General features: G+C 39.4%; 1 protein-coding gene across 6 annotated transcripts in view; it reads right to left on the bottom strand.

Moving 5' to 3' along the window:
* The window catches only part of ATP8A2 (ATPase phospholipid transporting 8A2), a 349,469-nt gene that overhangs the window by 240,758 nt on the left and 92,484 nt on the right, over window positions 1-16,227 (bottom strand). For all 6 annotated transcript variants that reach the window (XM_087757791.1, XM_087757793.1, XM_087757792.1 and 3 more), the window contains 4 exons: window positions 15,580-15,664; window positions 14,115-14,254; window positions 10,761-10,899; window positions 3,360-3,424 (listed from right to left, as the gene is read on the bottom strand). In XM_087757791.1, the coding sequence (XP_087613917.1) occupies window positions 3,360-3,424; window positions 10,761-10,899; window positions 14,115-14,254; window positions 15,580-15,664 (429 nt within the window). The remainder of the gene's footprint in view (window positions 1-3,359; window positions 3,425-10,760; window positions 10,900-14,114; window positions 14,255-15,579; window positions 15,665-16,227) is intronic.

Here is a 16,227-nt window from a genome sequence, read left to right as displayed (position 1 = left end):
GGAGAAAGGAGTATTTAGCCTCTTCTAACTTATTTAATGAATTTCTTTCCCCAGGGGTCCTGTCTATCACTCCAAGTGAAGTTTTGGCACTCTACAGTATTTGCAAAGCTGGCATGTGGGAAAGTGAGAAGAGATGCTTTGGTCAATGACATTTTCTCCCAGTTCAGTTCCCACATTACCTTTTCTTCATACTTCTTGGCTAAAGTTTGGGAAAAAAATTGAATATATAAAATCCTCAAAGTGCATATACTACTAAGTTCAGAAAGGAATTAAAATAAGCCTTCAAGTATTTTAAAATAGGAGATTCCCTCTATACTTTCTTGGAATACACTAGTTCCCATCTTTCAGCATTTTCTGTACCCTATATTCTTTAGCTTTTATTTCTTTTTCCTGTTAGGTTTCCTCTCTAGTAGCCATTTTTGCTTCCATTGATCTGTGCTAAGATAAGAATAAGGGGAAGGACAGGTTTCACTTTCTTGTTAAAATTAGTTTGGCATTTACTGTATATACTGAGGCAGGGGTTGTCAACCAAAGCCATAAAGTAGGCAGCTGACCCTCCAAAAAGACTCAAAAGCTGAGGTATGGAGACTATCAGCATGCCTTCTCATTACCCACATACCCAGCCCATCAACTGCAAGCAGATCGAGCTGAAGAGATACGGTCACACAATGAGTTCTTGCTACAGCAGCACTTTTAACATCACAGAGGATCTACTGAATCAAAACCAGCTGTCATAGGCCTCCATTTTCTCATGTTTCAAGAGAAGAATCAAAGACTTGTCCAAAAAGCAGAAGGATCTAATAGGACTTCAAGAATGTCAGGTGCATAGATAAAATTAGCTAAAACTCCTACTTTCCTAAAGCAATGAAAAACATACCAAGTTTTAAAAAATAAAACACAGAAGCCTTTTTGGAGTTCAAAAATCCTACAATAATATATTTAAGTGTACTCCTTTGTTCAGCTACATGACATGCATTTCAGTCAGTCTATCTCAGTTTTGTAAACAAGATTGGACTGCAATCACGCCAATTAACCAGAGCTGGTTCTACACATAGGCCAGGGCCAAGCTGTTCTTGCTGCTGAAGATGGGAAGGGAGGAAAAAATAAAAGTTGAGCTTTAGGCACATTTTTCTCACATCTTATTGCTTAAATCCAGCCTTTCATCCCAGAAAAGGCAAGTTCATTTTTGCCTCTTACTAAAAGTCCTTGAATCATTCTGCCTACACTGTTTGACATTTAAAGGAAAATCCCACGGTCGAAGCGCTCGCCATTAGGGCATATGTAGTAAGCCATTTCATTGTTCATCCTGCCCTCTCATGGTCCTGTCAGTCAATTAACTGAAGTCACAATTTAAAAGCAGGTGCTGAAGCTGTTAGGTACTACTCAGCACCTTTGGTATTATTTCACTACAAACAGAAGTATCCAAAAATCTGTCACTATATCACTGCATTCAGAACCAGAAGTAGTAAAAAAGTCAAGTTAACACAGCTTGAAGACTATCTTGTCCAGCTTCCAGATGTTTCTAAATACCAATGTTAGCTGTATTTTCTTCCTCTGATCTAGCAAGAACCTCTTCTGTCCTGTCTTCAGTTTGCACCCCTTGCTTTAGCCATAGAGAATCTATCTAAGTCTTATTGTTTCTGAATAGGCATCACAAAAGGCACATTGTTTGTCTCTGCAAGTTTAGATGAACTACTTTTAATTCAGGCTGAAATAAGAATCTTATTTCCAGGGAAAAAAAAAAAAAACACCTTCAATTGTGCTTTACTCAGAGCTTCAGAATGTGCAAGAAATATTAAAAGGAAAACAAAGCATAACCATTTTCCTTCTTATGGGTTGAGTTTCCAATATATCATGAAAAAAGAAACCAAGTTTTCTTATTCTTATAATCCTAACCAACTAATCTTCCTGCCCCAGGAAACAAAGACCACCAGCTGCTCATTTTCTATTGAGGTTCTGCATCTTTCTTCAGGTCAAGAGGTCCAGTCAGCCAAGTGTGGCAGAAAGCTCAGCAGCAGCACAGTATTTTGAACCCACAAAAGGGAAACTGTTCCCTTAAAGAGGGACCATACAGAAGTGGAAAAGTGGAAGAAGATGGTCTGAGCAGATGAGAGTCTTAAACAAGGCATTTAGATATTTTCTTGAAACAATTTACATATTCCAATCTACACACACTTAATGCAGTAACTGTTTAAAAGTTAAAAACCCGAAGTTTTCTTATCCCACTAGAATTATTTAAATAAGTCTCTAACCATTCAGAAACACAAAAAAACAACTTCTGCAAGAGAACTAACATGGTCTTCATTGCTAGAACTCAGCATTGAGACAGCTCCCATCAGGGTGCGTTATGCTGCATGGGAACTAGTGATCCAGCCTCTGGAGGCAGATCATCTCCCCTTGGATTCACCAGGATCTCCTGAGTTCTGATGAGCTAGAATGCTAGGACCTGAGATGCCACAACCTCACACAAAGAACTTGAGTCTGAGCTGAAAACACTATCAAGGCTGCTGTTAAGTAAATCACATAGACACAACTGGAAAGTAACACTTATCAGGCGATTACTTTGCCACAATAGTATTCCCCTCTTCCACCAGATTTCCAGATATCCAGTAACTCCTTTGACACTCAAAGATACAGGCTTTGCATCTCCCATCCAGTCAAGCAGGATGAATTGACAACTCTAAATGCAAATATCAGATGCTGCCTACTGTAGATCTTTTCATCTGTCCTACAAATACCTCTAATAGCAATCAGATATTCAACTGATATCAAATGCTGATATTGATGCTGAAACAAGCAAATGGGAAAAGAGATCTCCTGGGAGGATTCATGTACAAGTGTATGATTTTTCTAGTTAATTTTTGCACATGCCTGAGGAGCATGGCAACCACTTGCAGGCAATCTTTGATCCAATTCTTAGGTCTCAAAAGCTGTATATAGGCAAGCTCACAATGCAATTTACTTAGGCATAGGTTTGGTTAGAGCTGTTCCATACAATGCTGAAGACAATAAGCTTATTATGTTGAAATGAGTCTTTTAGCTTTTTTTTTATTTCTTCAAACATGTTACTCCTATACCTATACCTTAAAACTTAACTATATTCCTGATGGCATACTGCAGGTTTCACTAGTCTGCAGCAGAATCAAACCCATGGACCTAATTTGTTTCTTGTTCTAAGACTTTAGTTTGATCTGTACAGCTTGTGACTGCAGACCTCAGGAGTACTTTTGCACAATGCACCCCCATTTTGCTCGCCCTAAAGGCAAGTGAGAGAAATGAAATGAGAAAGCTCAACAACTTTCCCTATTGTTAGCAACACCTCCTTCTGTCAAGAATTACACCAGAATTTGCTTACTTACATCTAGTGAATCCTCATTGACCAGGATGAGAGACATACTCTGTGAAATGAGTCTGCAAGAATACCCTGCAAGAGGAAAAAAGAAAAAAAAAAATAAGGATTTACTTTTTGGGAATAGATTTAAGGTTTAGTTAAACCTTAAGATAAGCATCTACAGGTTAGATTACAAGTCACTTTTTGAGCAGTTACTCCTATCAGGCAGGCTACTAGAAACACTGGTGTGCAGGGGACACTCCAACTTACAATTTTACTAGCAACAGAGCCTGCATTTTATCTGCATTTCCAAATACATCACTTGAGACGTTTTAACCAAAGAAAACACCATATTAACTAGATGCAGTAAATATAGGCTATAGCCCCACAGCAAAAGTAAATATTTCTATACCTAAACTTTTTTTTTAATCTACATGAAGGCAGAATTGCCTTCAACACACTACAGGAACGGATCTGAACACACAGTTGCGGCTATGCCACGACTGGAAACATACACATTGAATCCGTTGGTGCTACCCAGCCCCCTTACCCCACGCTTGGGTTACGTGAGCATTTCTTACCCCGGACATTTTTAGCGTGGAAGGTCCTGAGCTTCATCAAAATCTACAGATCCATGACACACACAGGGCCCCTACCAATTCCTGTACGCGTCAGGTAATTGTACTTGATTATTCTTAGTGTGGGACTGGGGCATGAAAGAACAAGACCAAATTGCCATAGTCTGGAACAGCACTTGGAAGGCAGTTCTGTACATTTACCAGGACGCCAAAACTCGAAGCAAAAATTCTCAAGACAGAAAAAAAGCCTCTTATTTTTGTAATAGTAAAAGCCAGTGACTGCAGTACCACTCAATGCCACTTAAGTAGCAGCTCTCTGCCACGCTACTGTCAGTGACACAAGACAAAGTCATATCCAGGATATATATACTTGGCCTTTACAGAATAAACGGTTTAATTCCAGCTCATGTTAATGACAAGAGACAAATGCAAACTCACATCAGACTGACCCCACTGCATTATCCTAAAAGCTCATGCAAGTTCTCTTGGGATTGGCAGAGTCATGTAGCTTCATAAAACAGCAGAGAATTCATTTATTTGAAGCACATGCCTTTTATTGCTGATCTAAGTTACACAGGAAAAGGAAATACAATACAATTCTTTTGTATTTCTACTGTGCTTTTGTATAGAAATGAATCACAGCAAGTTTAAAAAATTGCTGTCATAAAATGAGGTCTCAGGAAGTCTTTGACTTTTCTTAAATGGGGACTGGAGGCTACTGCAATATAAAAAAGTAACATCCCAATGATGAACCGCTGCAAAACCAACAGGTTCAAAAGCCGAACAGCATAGCCAATGGAAAAAGATTAAGTGTCTCTCTCCGTATCTCACAACGGCGAGAACTGAGGCATTAATTTCTTTTCTGTGGGATTCTTGGTTCCTTAGGCAGGCCATACTGGCTCTATTGCAATGCAAATCATGTCCTCAGGCTACAGAATTTTTATAATTGGGCAAGTTTCATAGGTATAATCCAAGGTTAACATGCCTGCGTGAATGACTTCTGTCAAGAAAGCAAATCACTCTCGTCTTCCTTTGTAGAAGGCATGCTTATATCACACAGCCAGGCACTTTCAGGCAGCAGGTTTGATTACCTGCAGAAGTTTTGTTTCACTTCTATTTTCACAGCTGTGTGTAATATGAATATCAGGTGCAACCTTGCAGATACATTTTCATCTTATTTGTGTTAACGAGCTAAGGTTTACTTTCTGCTTTAAAAAACAATACAGAATGACATTCAACTCACACACACCTGTTGGGAAAAGTATGAAATACATTCTAACAAAGTGCAGCCTACAACATGAAAGCTTTGCAGATAGCCTCTGATTCTGCCTGTAAACAACTCTTAGGTGGTGGTACAGAACTGAGTAATGAAGCTTCAACAGGTATAGACAAAACACTGACATGGGAAAAAAAGTCAGTTTGCCATTTTTAAAAGTTAGTCCCAGGCCGAAGAACCACTTCCTTACTTTTATCGAAGAGAAAAAGAGAGTATTGCAAACTTCAGCACTTCCCTCCATGTCATGGTTATTCTTGCCCCAGGGAATGGCAACAGCCTTACACAGTAGGCTGTTACAAATTCAGTATAACTGATTCAAAAGGATTTTCTAGTAGCATTTGATTGGAACAGCAACTGCAACAGCAAGCTGTAGCTTTTAAACCACTACTCACTGTTTAATTTTACCTCTTTCAAAAGATGCCACTCTACAAGTGGAGCTGGAAAAAAACCACCTGTGGAAAAGAGAGTTGCTCTGCTGTGCTTCTTGGCAGTCATGGAGTCAGAAGAACCAATCCTGCAGTTGAGGTCATTTTGTGTCTTGTCATCACATTAAACAGGAAGGAGATCAAGATTGGAATAGGATGATACAGATCAAGCCTAACAGCTTATAGGAGATCTATACATTACGTACAATTTCAGGACTATGATGTTAAAATCTAGCACTACTATAAAACAAAGTAACTTGCAAGTGTAAGATTATAAGTGACATTTGTAGTCATATCTTAAAGTTTTATAAATATATAGTATATATGTGTACTTATAATAGTTATGCTGGCAGTATAACAGTTATTACTGGCAGTACTAACATGGCAAGCAAAAACACACTAAGATCTGGGCATATTTTTGTCTATGCTTCTGAGTAGACTAAGATCAACTGCTGGTTCAAAGCCAGGTATAAAACGTCAATGCATACCTGTAAGTTGATATCTAGTTCTTTAAATTAAAGTCTGACTAAAAGTCCATGAAGCAGACGAATCAGGTACTTCTGGGACTTATTTCCCTTCAAGTGTCCTGGGAGAAAGATTGCTTGAACTAGAGTTCAAGATCACAGCCCACAGGCACATTCGTACTGCAGGCATACAGAATCCAGCACCTGAGCCAAGAATGATCATGCTCTGCCTTTAGAGAGGGCACATATGCCCTGCTCAAACTTCTCATAGGGATATACACAAGCACGCTGGCATTGCTTCCATTCCTCAACTGAAAAATCATGGCTCACCATAACAGAAGTATTCTTACCTCTAAATTGGAGAGATACAGGTTTGATGGATAGACTGTTAGATAGATAAGGAAATGGATGGATGGCTGCATCCAGAGAGCTACAGTCAATGGTTCAATGTCCAATTGGAAACCAGTAATCAGTAGTGTCCCTCAGGGGTCAGTCCTGGGACCAATACCATTTAGTATCTTCATCAATGACAGACAGCAGAATTGAGTGCACTCTCAGCAAGTTTGCAGGCAACACAAAGCTGAACGATGCAGTTCATATGTTGGAGAGAAGGGGTGCCATCCAGAGGGACTTTGACAGGCTTGAGGAGTAGGCCCATGAGAACCCCATGAAGTTCAACAAGGCCAAGTACACAGTCTTGCACCTGTGTTGCGGCAATCCCAAATATCAATAAAGTACAGACTGGGGGATGAATGAATTGAGAGCAGCCCTGCTGAGAAGTACCTGGGGATACCGGTGGATGAAAAATTGGACATGAAACCCCACCTTGAGTACTGCATCCAGCTCTGGGACCACCAGCACAAGACAGACACAGACCTGTTACAGTAGGTCCAGAGCAGGGCCACAAAAGCAATCGGAGGGCTAGAATCTCTCTCCTATGAAAAAAATGCTGAGAGAGTTGGGGTTGTTGAGCGAGAAGAAAAGGATCCAGGGAGACCTTTCAATATATAAAGGGGGCTTATAAGAAAGATGGAGAAATGGAGAAAGACTGATTTTTACCAAGGCCTGTAGTGACAGATCAAGGGGCAATGGTTTTAAACTGAAAGAGGGTAGGTTTAGACTGGACATCAGGAAGAAAATTTTTATGATGAGGGTGGTGAGACTGGAACAGGTTGCCCAGAAAAGCTGGGGGTGCCCCATCATCAAAACTGTTCAGGATCAGGCTGGATGGGGCTTTGAGCAACCTGACCTAGTGAGAGATGTCCCTGCCCATGGCAGGAGGATTGGACTAGATCTTCAAAGGTGCCTTCCAATCCAAACCATTCTATGATTCTATGATTGTAAGGCAGTGCTCGCAGCTACAAACGCATAGTCTAAGAGCACTTAGCTCAACTGTAGGGACTGATTCCTTCAAGGGAGGGATGCAATTCAGTGAACACTACATTCCCACTCCCAGAAAACAATCTGTTACGAAGGAAGTTATTGGCTAGAAATATACCAGTTCTGATTTTCTTTTTTTTCCCCCCTGAGCAACAGGATGGTGGTAAATAGAAAACGGCCATGTTTTTTTTTGCCTCACTGAAACCAAAGAAGATCCAGAGTCTGCAGACTGTTTAAGACAAGGATGAAGCTACAAGAACACTGTTAAGCCTTCTAGAGTTGTTTGCAGACACTGGCTAAGGACAGTTTCAGCTGATAAAAACTGAAGACCATGTGTTATGCTCAAAGATGTTTCTGAACCTGGAACTCCTGGTTTCTGTAGGTAGAGTGTTCAAATGGTTGATCAGTATTAAAGCTTATCAGGAACACACTCCTCACCTGCAGCACTATCAGCTGACAGAGCTGAGCGGAAGGCATACAACCACCCCACAGCAAGGTCAATCATTACTCTTCAGAGAAGGCAAGAATGCAAGAAACAGAAATTTTGAAGGCCAAAGAATCAAAAGGAAGCTGGAAGAACAACGTACCCCTTGGGGCAGCTGCCAAGAGCTCAAATATCCCTCAGTACATATGCATATCCATACAGCAAGCAAGAGTCCATATGCATAACCTCCACACACAATGAGAAAGTGAAAATACTTCTTACTCCCCAGACAGCATATTTATATCTGAAGCATAAAGTGTACATGTGGACTGAGTTTTAAATTGAATGTTTTTAGTTTTAATGGGTTACATACAAAAACTGGAAGGGTGCTACATCTGTATCTTCAATCTAACTTGAACATGAAGCTAATTATGTCAGAGTTTTACTACCAAATTGTACACTAAAAGTGATAATTTAGAAGTTAAGGGAGATGCTTATTCTTTTCAAGTTCCTATCATATAAAAAAACAAACAGTTTTAGAGACAAGTTAGAAGTCAAGTCTCCTTCACAGCCTTCAGAGTAAGCAATTGCTGTAAAGCTCATGTACTTGTGTTCAGGCTAGCTGTCGTCAGTTAATTTCATATATTTATGCCAAAATCTGTAGCTACTTTTTTTTTTTTAATTTGTCAAAAGATGATGCATCCCTCCTCTCAAGTTGACTACTGCTGCTAAAGGAAGCAAAATCTGCAGATAATGATTCAAACCAAATAACTAGCATTTAAATCAATTGTCTACTTAAGCTATCCACCTTATTTCTACTATAACTGTATCAGTTCAGCGAGTTATTTCATGTCTTGGTACCAGCTTCAACATACAAAGACACATGAAACTTGATTCAGTTTTGATAAGTAAACAAAAATTCTAGTCAGTCAAGCAGAATACATTCTGAAATTCCACTAAACCAACCAAAGCAGAAAAAACTAAAAAGCAGAGAAAAAATAGCAAACGCCTGAAGTTTGGCTAAAGGTAATGTAAGTTCAGTTAGGGCATCACAGTCCTGCCAGGAGGAGCCTGAAACACACTCAGACCCATCTACATGCAGTTCCACACATAAAAAGCTTCATTAGTCACATTCTTCATAGTTAGAGAAGGCTAAAGAAATAGCTCCTTCAACAGAAGGCAACCTATGGTGTAAAGAATCCCCTTAACCTACACCTGTACCTCTAAACAGACCAATCTGCAAATCTGACTGCAATTGTGGATGGCACTTTACATGGGCACACTAGAGACAGTGGGGATAAGCAGAGCATTCTAGACCTAAGAAACAAGGTGAAAGTGTCACTCAGTTCTGCGAGATGTCAGATCACCAGAGTGCCACTCGGCCTCTTTCCATCTCTTGGCAGATTTACCAGTTACAGGAAGAAAAATCATCAAAAAGAATACAAGAGCATCATGGCACTATATTGCCAAGGATGCTGTATTTGGGAGACATGTGATGTCATGGGGCAGGGGTGCTTAAATCAGGATCTGTTCCTTTACTAAGTCCTTACTACTCAGTTAAGAGCTGGACAGCCCCTCTCCTAGGAGGCTACTAGTGTTGTGTGAAGGGTTACGGCATGACAGCAGCATAGGTGTAGCTCACAAATCAGCATTTCAAGCATGGCAGCATTCTGTGACAGCACAAGGTATTGCTACCCAGGCTGCCCACCTTGCAGGCATCCACAGTGAGAAAAAGGCAGAAGGATTTGAGTTTTGAGTACTTACTAGATCTACTCATGTGGCATATCCAATACAAGACTAGCACAATATCAGAACTGCTACAGAGCACATCATCTGGTTGCTATAGGACTGAAATTACAACGTGGACCTTCAGTTCAGACCAGCCTTACAGTAAAATCTTTCTATTTGACAAATTACAAGTAGAGTTGGGTATATAGACTGATTTTATCGGATATATTTATGACCTAAAAGGAAACCTAAGGCTTAAGGGCTGCTTTAATAACAAACCTAAACTTACAGTGCTAGAAACTCTATTTTTATGCTGCAAAAACAGGTAGTCAGATATATACCTACGGCTTAAGCAGGTTACCATTCTATTACACCAGTACCCAAGCACACCCATCTGATAAGTGCTTTGATTCATACTTTTTGTTCACATCATTGCAAGATTTTTTTTTTTGCATTACAAAGAACATAGTTTGTAAGTTAAGATGCATCAAGTTTGAGACAAGGATATCCACATTATGCCTTGATAAAACAAGACTTAAACTCTATCCATACACTCAATAGCAGCAACACACTTACACTAACAATCACAACATACTTTACTAAAATGTGCCATAAGGCAACAGCAGGAGCAGTTATTCAAGCATCCACCTGCTTTCACAGACAAGGTTTGCAAGAAGTTGTAAGATATATGCTTTGTATTACCACATTTCCCATCATATCCTAAATTCCACTGAAGTCTAGAAAAGGCCACCAGTAAGAAAAGAAAAAAGCCACGAAACAGTTTTATATACTGCACAGTATAACTGAAACATTACAGTCTGGTTGAGCTCTCAAGTTTCCATCAGAACACAGAGATACCTATATTCACTCTATACAAGAATTGCACTTAACCAAGAGCAAAAGTGCCCCTCTTGCCTTAAAAAAAAAAAAACAAACAACAAAACCACAAACCTGAATATAGCCTGACACTCAGAGCGAAGACTCCAAACTCCCCCCCGCTCTTCTCAAAAGTGAAGGCTACCACATGCCTGTCTGCTACCAAGGAACCATTCTATAAAAAGCAGGCCTGTTTTTGTTTAAAACCCCACACAGCAGATCTAGTATGTCACCTGCCACATATCAGAGAAATTCAGAGTAACCAGAAAGATGGATACCGATATTGAGAGCTGTTTCCTGTTTGTCCCCTGTCAGAATCCATATCTTAATTTCTGCCTTTATTAGTGTGGCTATTGTTTCTGGAACACCTGCTTGCAGGCGGTCTTCAATGGCTGTAGCTCCGAGAAGCAGTAAATCCTGGAAAAAAAAAAAAAAGAATTTGAGGGATTGATTTCTTAAGATAAACCTCTGTTTGGAACACACTCAAAAAGGAATTAAAGACAGCATATTGCGCCTCATTGCTAATACAGCATTTTGACAAGCAACATACACTACAGTAAGTTTCTGGTGTGGCTATTCTACTTCCTCTGCATACAATTCTCATTTCAAGAGGTACAGAATGGAACTGAGTGTTTCTGATCAGAAAGATGGCAATGTTTCAAGAGCAATTAATTGAAGTTATACAACCCCAAAGCTAGCCTATGGATGAACATATATACTACAGCATTTGCTAATCACCATAGCAACATGATGAGTGGTCACGGTTTACGTATTTAAGCTCAACAAAACAAAAGTTACCTGACATCGCATCATTTAAACTAATTTCCCTCCCATAAAAATGTACATACAGACTGGATACAATCACTCAAAAATTACTGCAACTATTTATGGATATAATCACTACAATTATGTAATACAAGTGGTATGAACATTAATCAATCCAAGTATTTCTAGTCTACACACTGATGTCTGCCAGAAAAAAAACATGTCTCATACAACAAACAATACTACAAGAGTTAGCCATAGTCTTATACAATTCTAAAGCAATTGTTTGAAGGCATTTGGCCATGTTACAGAAAAAAAAGTCAGGCAGACAAGAATACCTAAGAAATAAACCTTGTCAAAAGGCACCATCTACTCAGCAGATTTTAGCTTTAAGAGCATTGTAATGATTCCTTAAAACATGTAAAGATGCTCAATTTAAAAGAAACCGATATAAATTGAGTTTACTTGTATCGTTTCAGGAATTGCACAGAAAAAGTAACAGCTTCTATTCTTTGTAGGGACTATAATTACTCAAAACAAGTGAACAGAAGCAGTTACAAGAGTTGGTGTTGTTCAGCCTGGAGAAGACAAGGCTCCACAGGACCTTATTGTGGCCCTTCTATATATAAAGGGGGCTTATAAGAAAGAGAAAGACTGTTTACCAAGGCCTGCAGTGGCAGGACAAGGGAAAGTGGTTTTAAATTGAAATAGGGTAGATTTAGAAGGAATTTTTTTTATGATGAGGGTGGTGAGACACTGGAACAGGCTGCCCAGAGAAGCTGGAGATGCCCCATCCCTGGAAGCGTTCAAGGTCAGGCTAGATGGAGCTTTGAACAACCTGACCTAGTGAAAGATGTCCCTGCCTATAGCAGGGGGGTTGGACCAGATGACCTTTAAAGGTCCCCTCCAACCCAAACCATTCTGTGATTCTATGAAGAGGGCATCAGGGCAGCTCCTGCTTGTATGCATCTATGCATGCATAAAGAACAGAAGGGGAAGTTGTTATTCATACAGGTGTGTAGGCTGGCATTAGTCACAGGTCTTGACAAAGCTTAAGTTTTGTTATGAGATATTTGGCTGGTCAAGGTAGTAGAATCAATTTCTGTAAGTCATTTGCTTTAGTACCCTATAGCCTCCTGATGAAACATAAGCCCTATCAATGCTAAGAACACTCGAAAGTTACAAATGCAATCCAAGCATGCAATTGTCTTTTATTCCCAAAACCACTTGTCAAGCAGTTAAACGTGACAGCACAGGGATCGGCATGGCTGTGCTACCCAAGCAGGGGAGTTACTGTTGCGCCTGCCGAAGCCCTCTCAGCCGGTGTACAGGTGGGGAAGGAAGCCAGCTCAAGTTTATCTCCACATGTGCACCTGTACTATGATCCAATGACCCCAACGCTCAGACTGACAAAGTAGCTCTCCCACTCATTTGAGCCATTAGATTAAAAAAAAATTGACCTGTTAAAATACATTCTATTTTATGTTACAGCCACAAGCCAGTTAATAAACTAATAAATCTAGACATAAGTGCATACAGACCAGAGAATTTAACCTGGGAAATATCAGCTCTAAGAGAAAAAAAATAATTTAAGTTTCAGGTGCAATTCCCTGCTCTTTGGTATGACCAGCAAGCAAACATTAACAGGAAAGGAATATGGTGGGTATTTCCTACCAATATAGCACTAAGTCCAAAACTCCAATTTTACAACCCACTCATGGGTCCCCTTTTTTCAAGATTAAATTGTGAAAAGAGGCAGAAGGTAGATGGCCAAAAATGATCTAAGGTTTGAGAACACATTTTAAGGAGAATCAACCCATGTTCATTTTTCACCTCAGTGAAAACAGGAGTACGAGAGCACAGTACAGGAAGCAGAAGGCTGAAAGGAGCTACACAAACCTACAGAATCAAGGATTAGATAACCACACTGCTGCTGACTGACCAACACAAAAGATGACTTTAGGTGTTAGTTTGAAAAGCAAGACCCAATCTTCAGCTGTTAAAGAGTTCTTGGAGTTTTTCTGTTACCCTATGAAAGTTCACTCCCATCCTAGTCTCAACCTCCTTCCCTCTTCTGCCCCAACTAACTAAATAACCAACAGTGCTCAAGAACTTAAGTTGCATTGTTAATATTAATTTTAAAAGAAACTGAAGTTCAAAGAGTGTTTTAAAGAAACCACTAAATAAAACAAGAGTGAAAGAACTGCAGCAAGGGGAAAGAGCATGAGTAAGTGTGGGTGAAAAGTGGGACTACCAGCATTTCAGAAAGCAGTAAGACCAACAAGTTTCAAAGAAACACTGGCCCCTAGTGTTGACGTTTTCACATTTCACTCAGTGTGGGATTACAGAGTTCCAAACTGGTTCGATACCTACTTTCCCTTTCCAGAATTAAGAGTTCTGCAATTTGTGTGGAGAGCAGTTTTTCATCTATTTTCAGTCCATGTGACTACAGGCCTTGGTGAGCACTTTGTTTTGTCTACATGTCTACAACAGCCTTCAGAAAACCTGAAGTGTGACTGCTGTATGAAAAGGAACAAATTTCTCTTCATATACTAGTACATCGGAACTTGGTGCGACACAACAATTTTATACATTATCTTTATCAAGTTACATCAACCTTACACAAGATAGTAAGATAAAAAGGATGTGAGAACAGAGTTTATAAGTAGCAATGACCTTTTATACTGAGTTAGCCTCATATTTACAAACTAAAGCTTGAGAGGTCTATGGACTGAACTGGCTGCCAATAATACATTTTCAGTTTCCCACGAATGAAATTAACAGTTTGTTTCACTGTATGAACCAAAATTCCATGGGAAAAGGCACATGTAAGGGAATCTATCTGATCAAAAAAGTATGCATCTTACCTTTTCAATGATCTCATAGCATTCCTCCAGCTTCTGAGTTCTGTCTTTCAGAACTGTACTGGATTCGTTGTACACATTCAACCACTCTCTGTAAGAGTTTTCTGACAGGTCTGCATAAGCAATGCACAAAGTCCTCAGACCTACAAATCAGAAAACAGCCATTACACACAGTAAAATTACACTGAGTATCAGTAAATCATTAATGCCCTAACAAATGCTAAATTCTAACCCTCTCACTGGGGCCAGCAGGAGCTTTTAATGCACAGTTAAACTCTGGATTCCAAGAAAAATCTCCCTGTACATTTTTAGAGCACTTGGGTTTTCACAAATGTAAAACAATAGTCTGGCTCATTTAGGTTACTAATGTTGGTGCAAATCAAGAGAGCCTAACAGGCATATACTTCTCCCCAATTTTCAGTATTGCAGTCTAGCCATACTGGAGCAACAAAATGGTCATCTTTAATCTTTTAATCTTTTTAGTTTAAGTATGAAAGCAAGCTTGGCTTTTATGCATTTTTAAAAAGATCAAATTAGACAAAGAACTGGCTACATATTGTGATTGGAGATACGGTTTAGTGGTAGACTTGGCAGTGCTAGGTTAATGCTTGGACTTCATGATCTTAAAGGTCTTGCCCAAACATACTGCACAGTCCACGTTTCCTTTTAGAAAGACTGTTTTCTCCTTCAGTGTATGAACATAACTCACTAATAATGGAAGTTACGCACGCACAAAACAGTAGAGAGTAAGGCCCATGAAGTAGGAAAACCATTTTATTAGACCACTGACAAAAATTAACATACAGAAGTAATGATTTTTTTTTTTCTGTCATGAGTCAAGAAGAAAGGAGTACATGCCATAAAATACCAGAGTTTAGTTATGAGAATGTGGGAGTCTGCAAAAAAACACTTTTTTAAAAAAGCTGAATAAATACTGTTTTCAGGTTTAGGAAGAAAACCACTGGTTCATGGTTTTACTATAATGCAAATATTTTCTGTTACTGCAGAACAAAGCCAAGTACTTCCCTGTGAACAGAGGTGTCACATCAGTCATAAAGGCCTTAGAGACCATTTCAGATCATCATTGATATCTTGGTGTTCCAGGCTTCTCAGCATGTTCAGGTTATCATTCTGCCTCATAAAGCCAGGGACTTTGTCATTTGACTTTTACACTGGCAAAAACACCTCTAACTCCAATGTAATTGAGGTGTTCTAGGCAACAGAACTCATGCCCTTTCCCTTCATCATGGCCACGCAGAACCCCATCTTCTCATTCCAAGTTCCACTTCACAGAAGCAGGGCACAAACTGCCTTAGGCTTAAAGTTATCCTAAAGTTGTTAATTTGCTGATTACACACCACTTAATTTTTGATAACCATCTTATTTGACACTGCAAAGCTTCAACAATGCAGAACATGCTGCAAGTAATTTGATAAATTGAATTCTCACAACATGCTGTTTCTCTTACCTTCTGTTGCGAAGTATTCAAGATGGCACAGTGTTTGCTCCATATACTGGGAATCTTTCGAAAGCCTCTCAAAAATTACATTATCCTATTGAAACCAAATTCATTACAACAGAGTAAGTCTACATATGAAGTTCCCATTTGTTTATTTACAAGCTCAAGTAGAGTAACCTAACTGGATTTGCTAATATCAGAACCCAAAACTATGTTTACAGGTAATACATTTGGGTTTTTAGAGACTCTGGTTTGAGTAAGTGATCTGGATTGTAACCGGTGGCAGAGATACTGCATCCACTTTAAATAATGGGGACAGAAGCACACTCGACCCTCCTCCCCTCTTTCCATAAAGGTGTCCCCATTATTGGGCAGTACAGAACACCCCTTTCTGAATTACTACGCAGATATTCTCTGAAAAATCAATATATAAGTGTCTAGTCTTATTCAGCACATATTATAGTCCCATACAGAAGAGCTTCTTGCCATCCTTTCTAGAAAAAGTTCTCACTGATGTTAAAACACAGAAGGCAGAAACACTGAACAGGTTCTACCACAAAAATCTTTCAGAAATAACCTTCCTCCTGCCACAGCTTTCTTCATTGCTAAATCAAAGGACAACTGAAAAGGCACAGATAAATCTCACATCAAAATACA

The sequence above is a fragment of the Nipponia nippon genome, unplaced genomic scaffold, assembly GCF_047370975.1.
Source record: "Nipponia nippon isolate SJK-2023a ecotype South Korea unplaced genomic scaffold, ASM4737097v1 scaffold_2, whole genome shotgun sequence".
NCBI classification, from domain to species: Eukaryota; Metazoa; Chordata; class Aves; order Pelecaniformes; family Threskiornithidae; genus Nipponia; species Nipponia nippon.
Note: the sequence above shows the minus strand (reverse complement) of the source record. Positions and strands in the feature narration are given on the sequence as shown.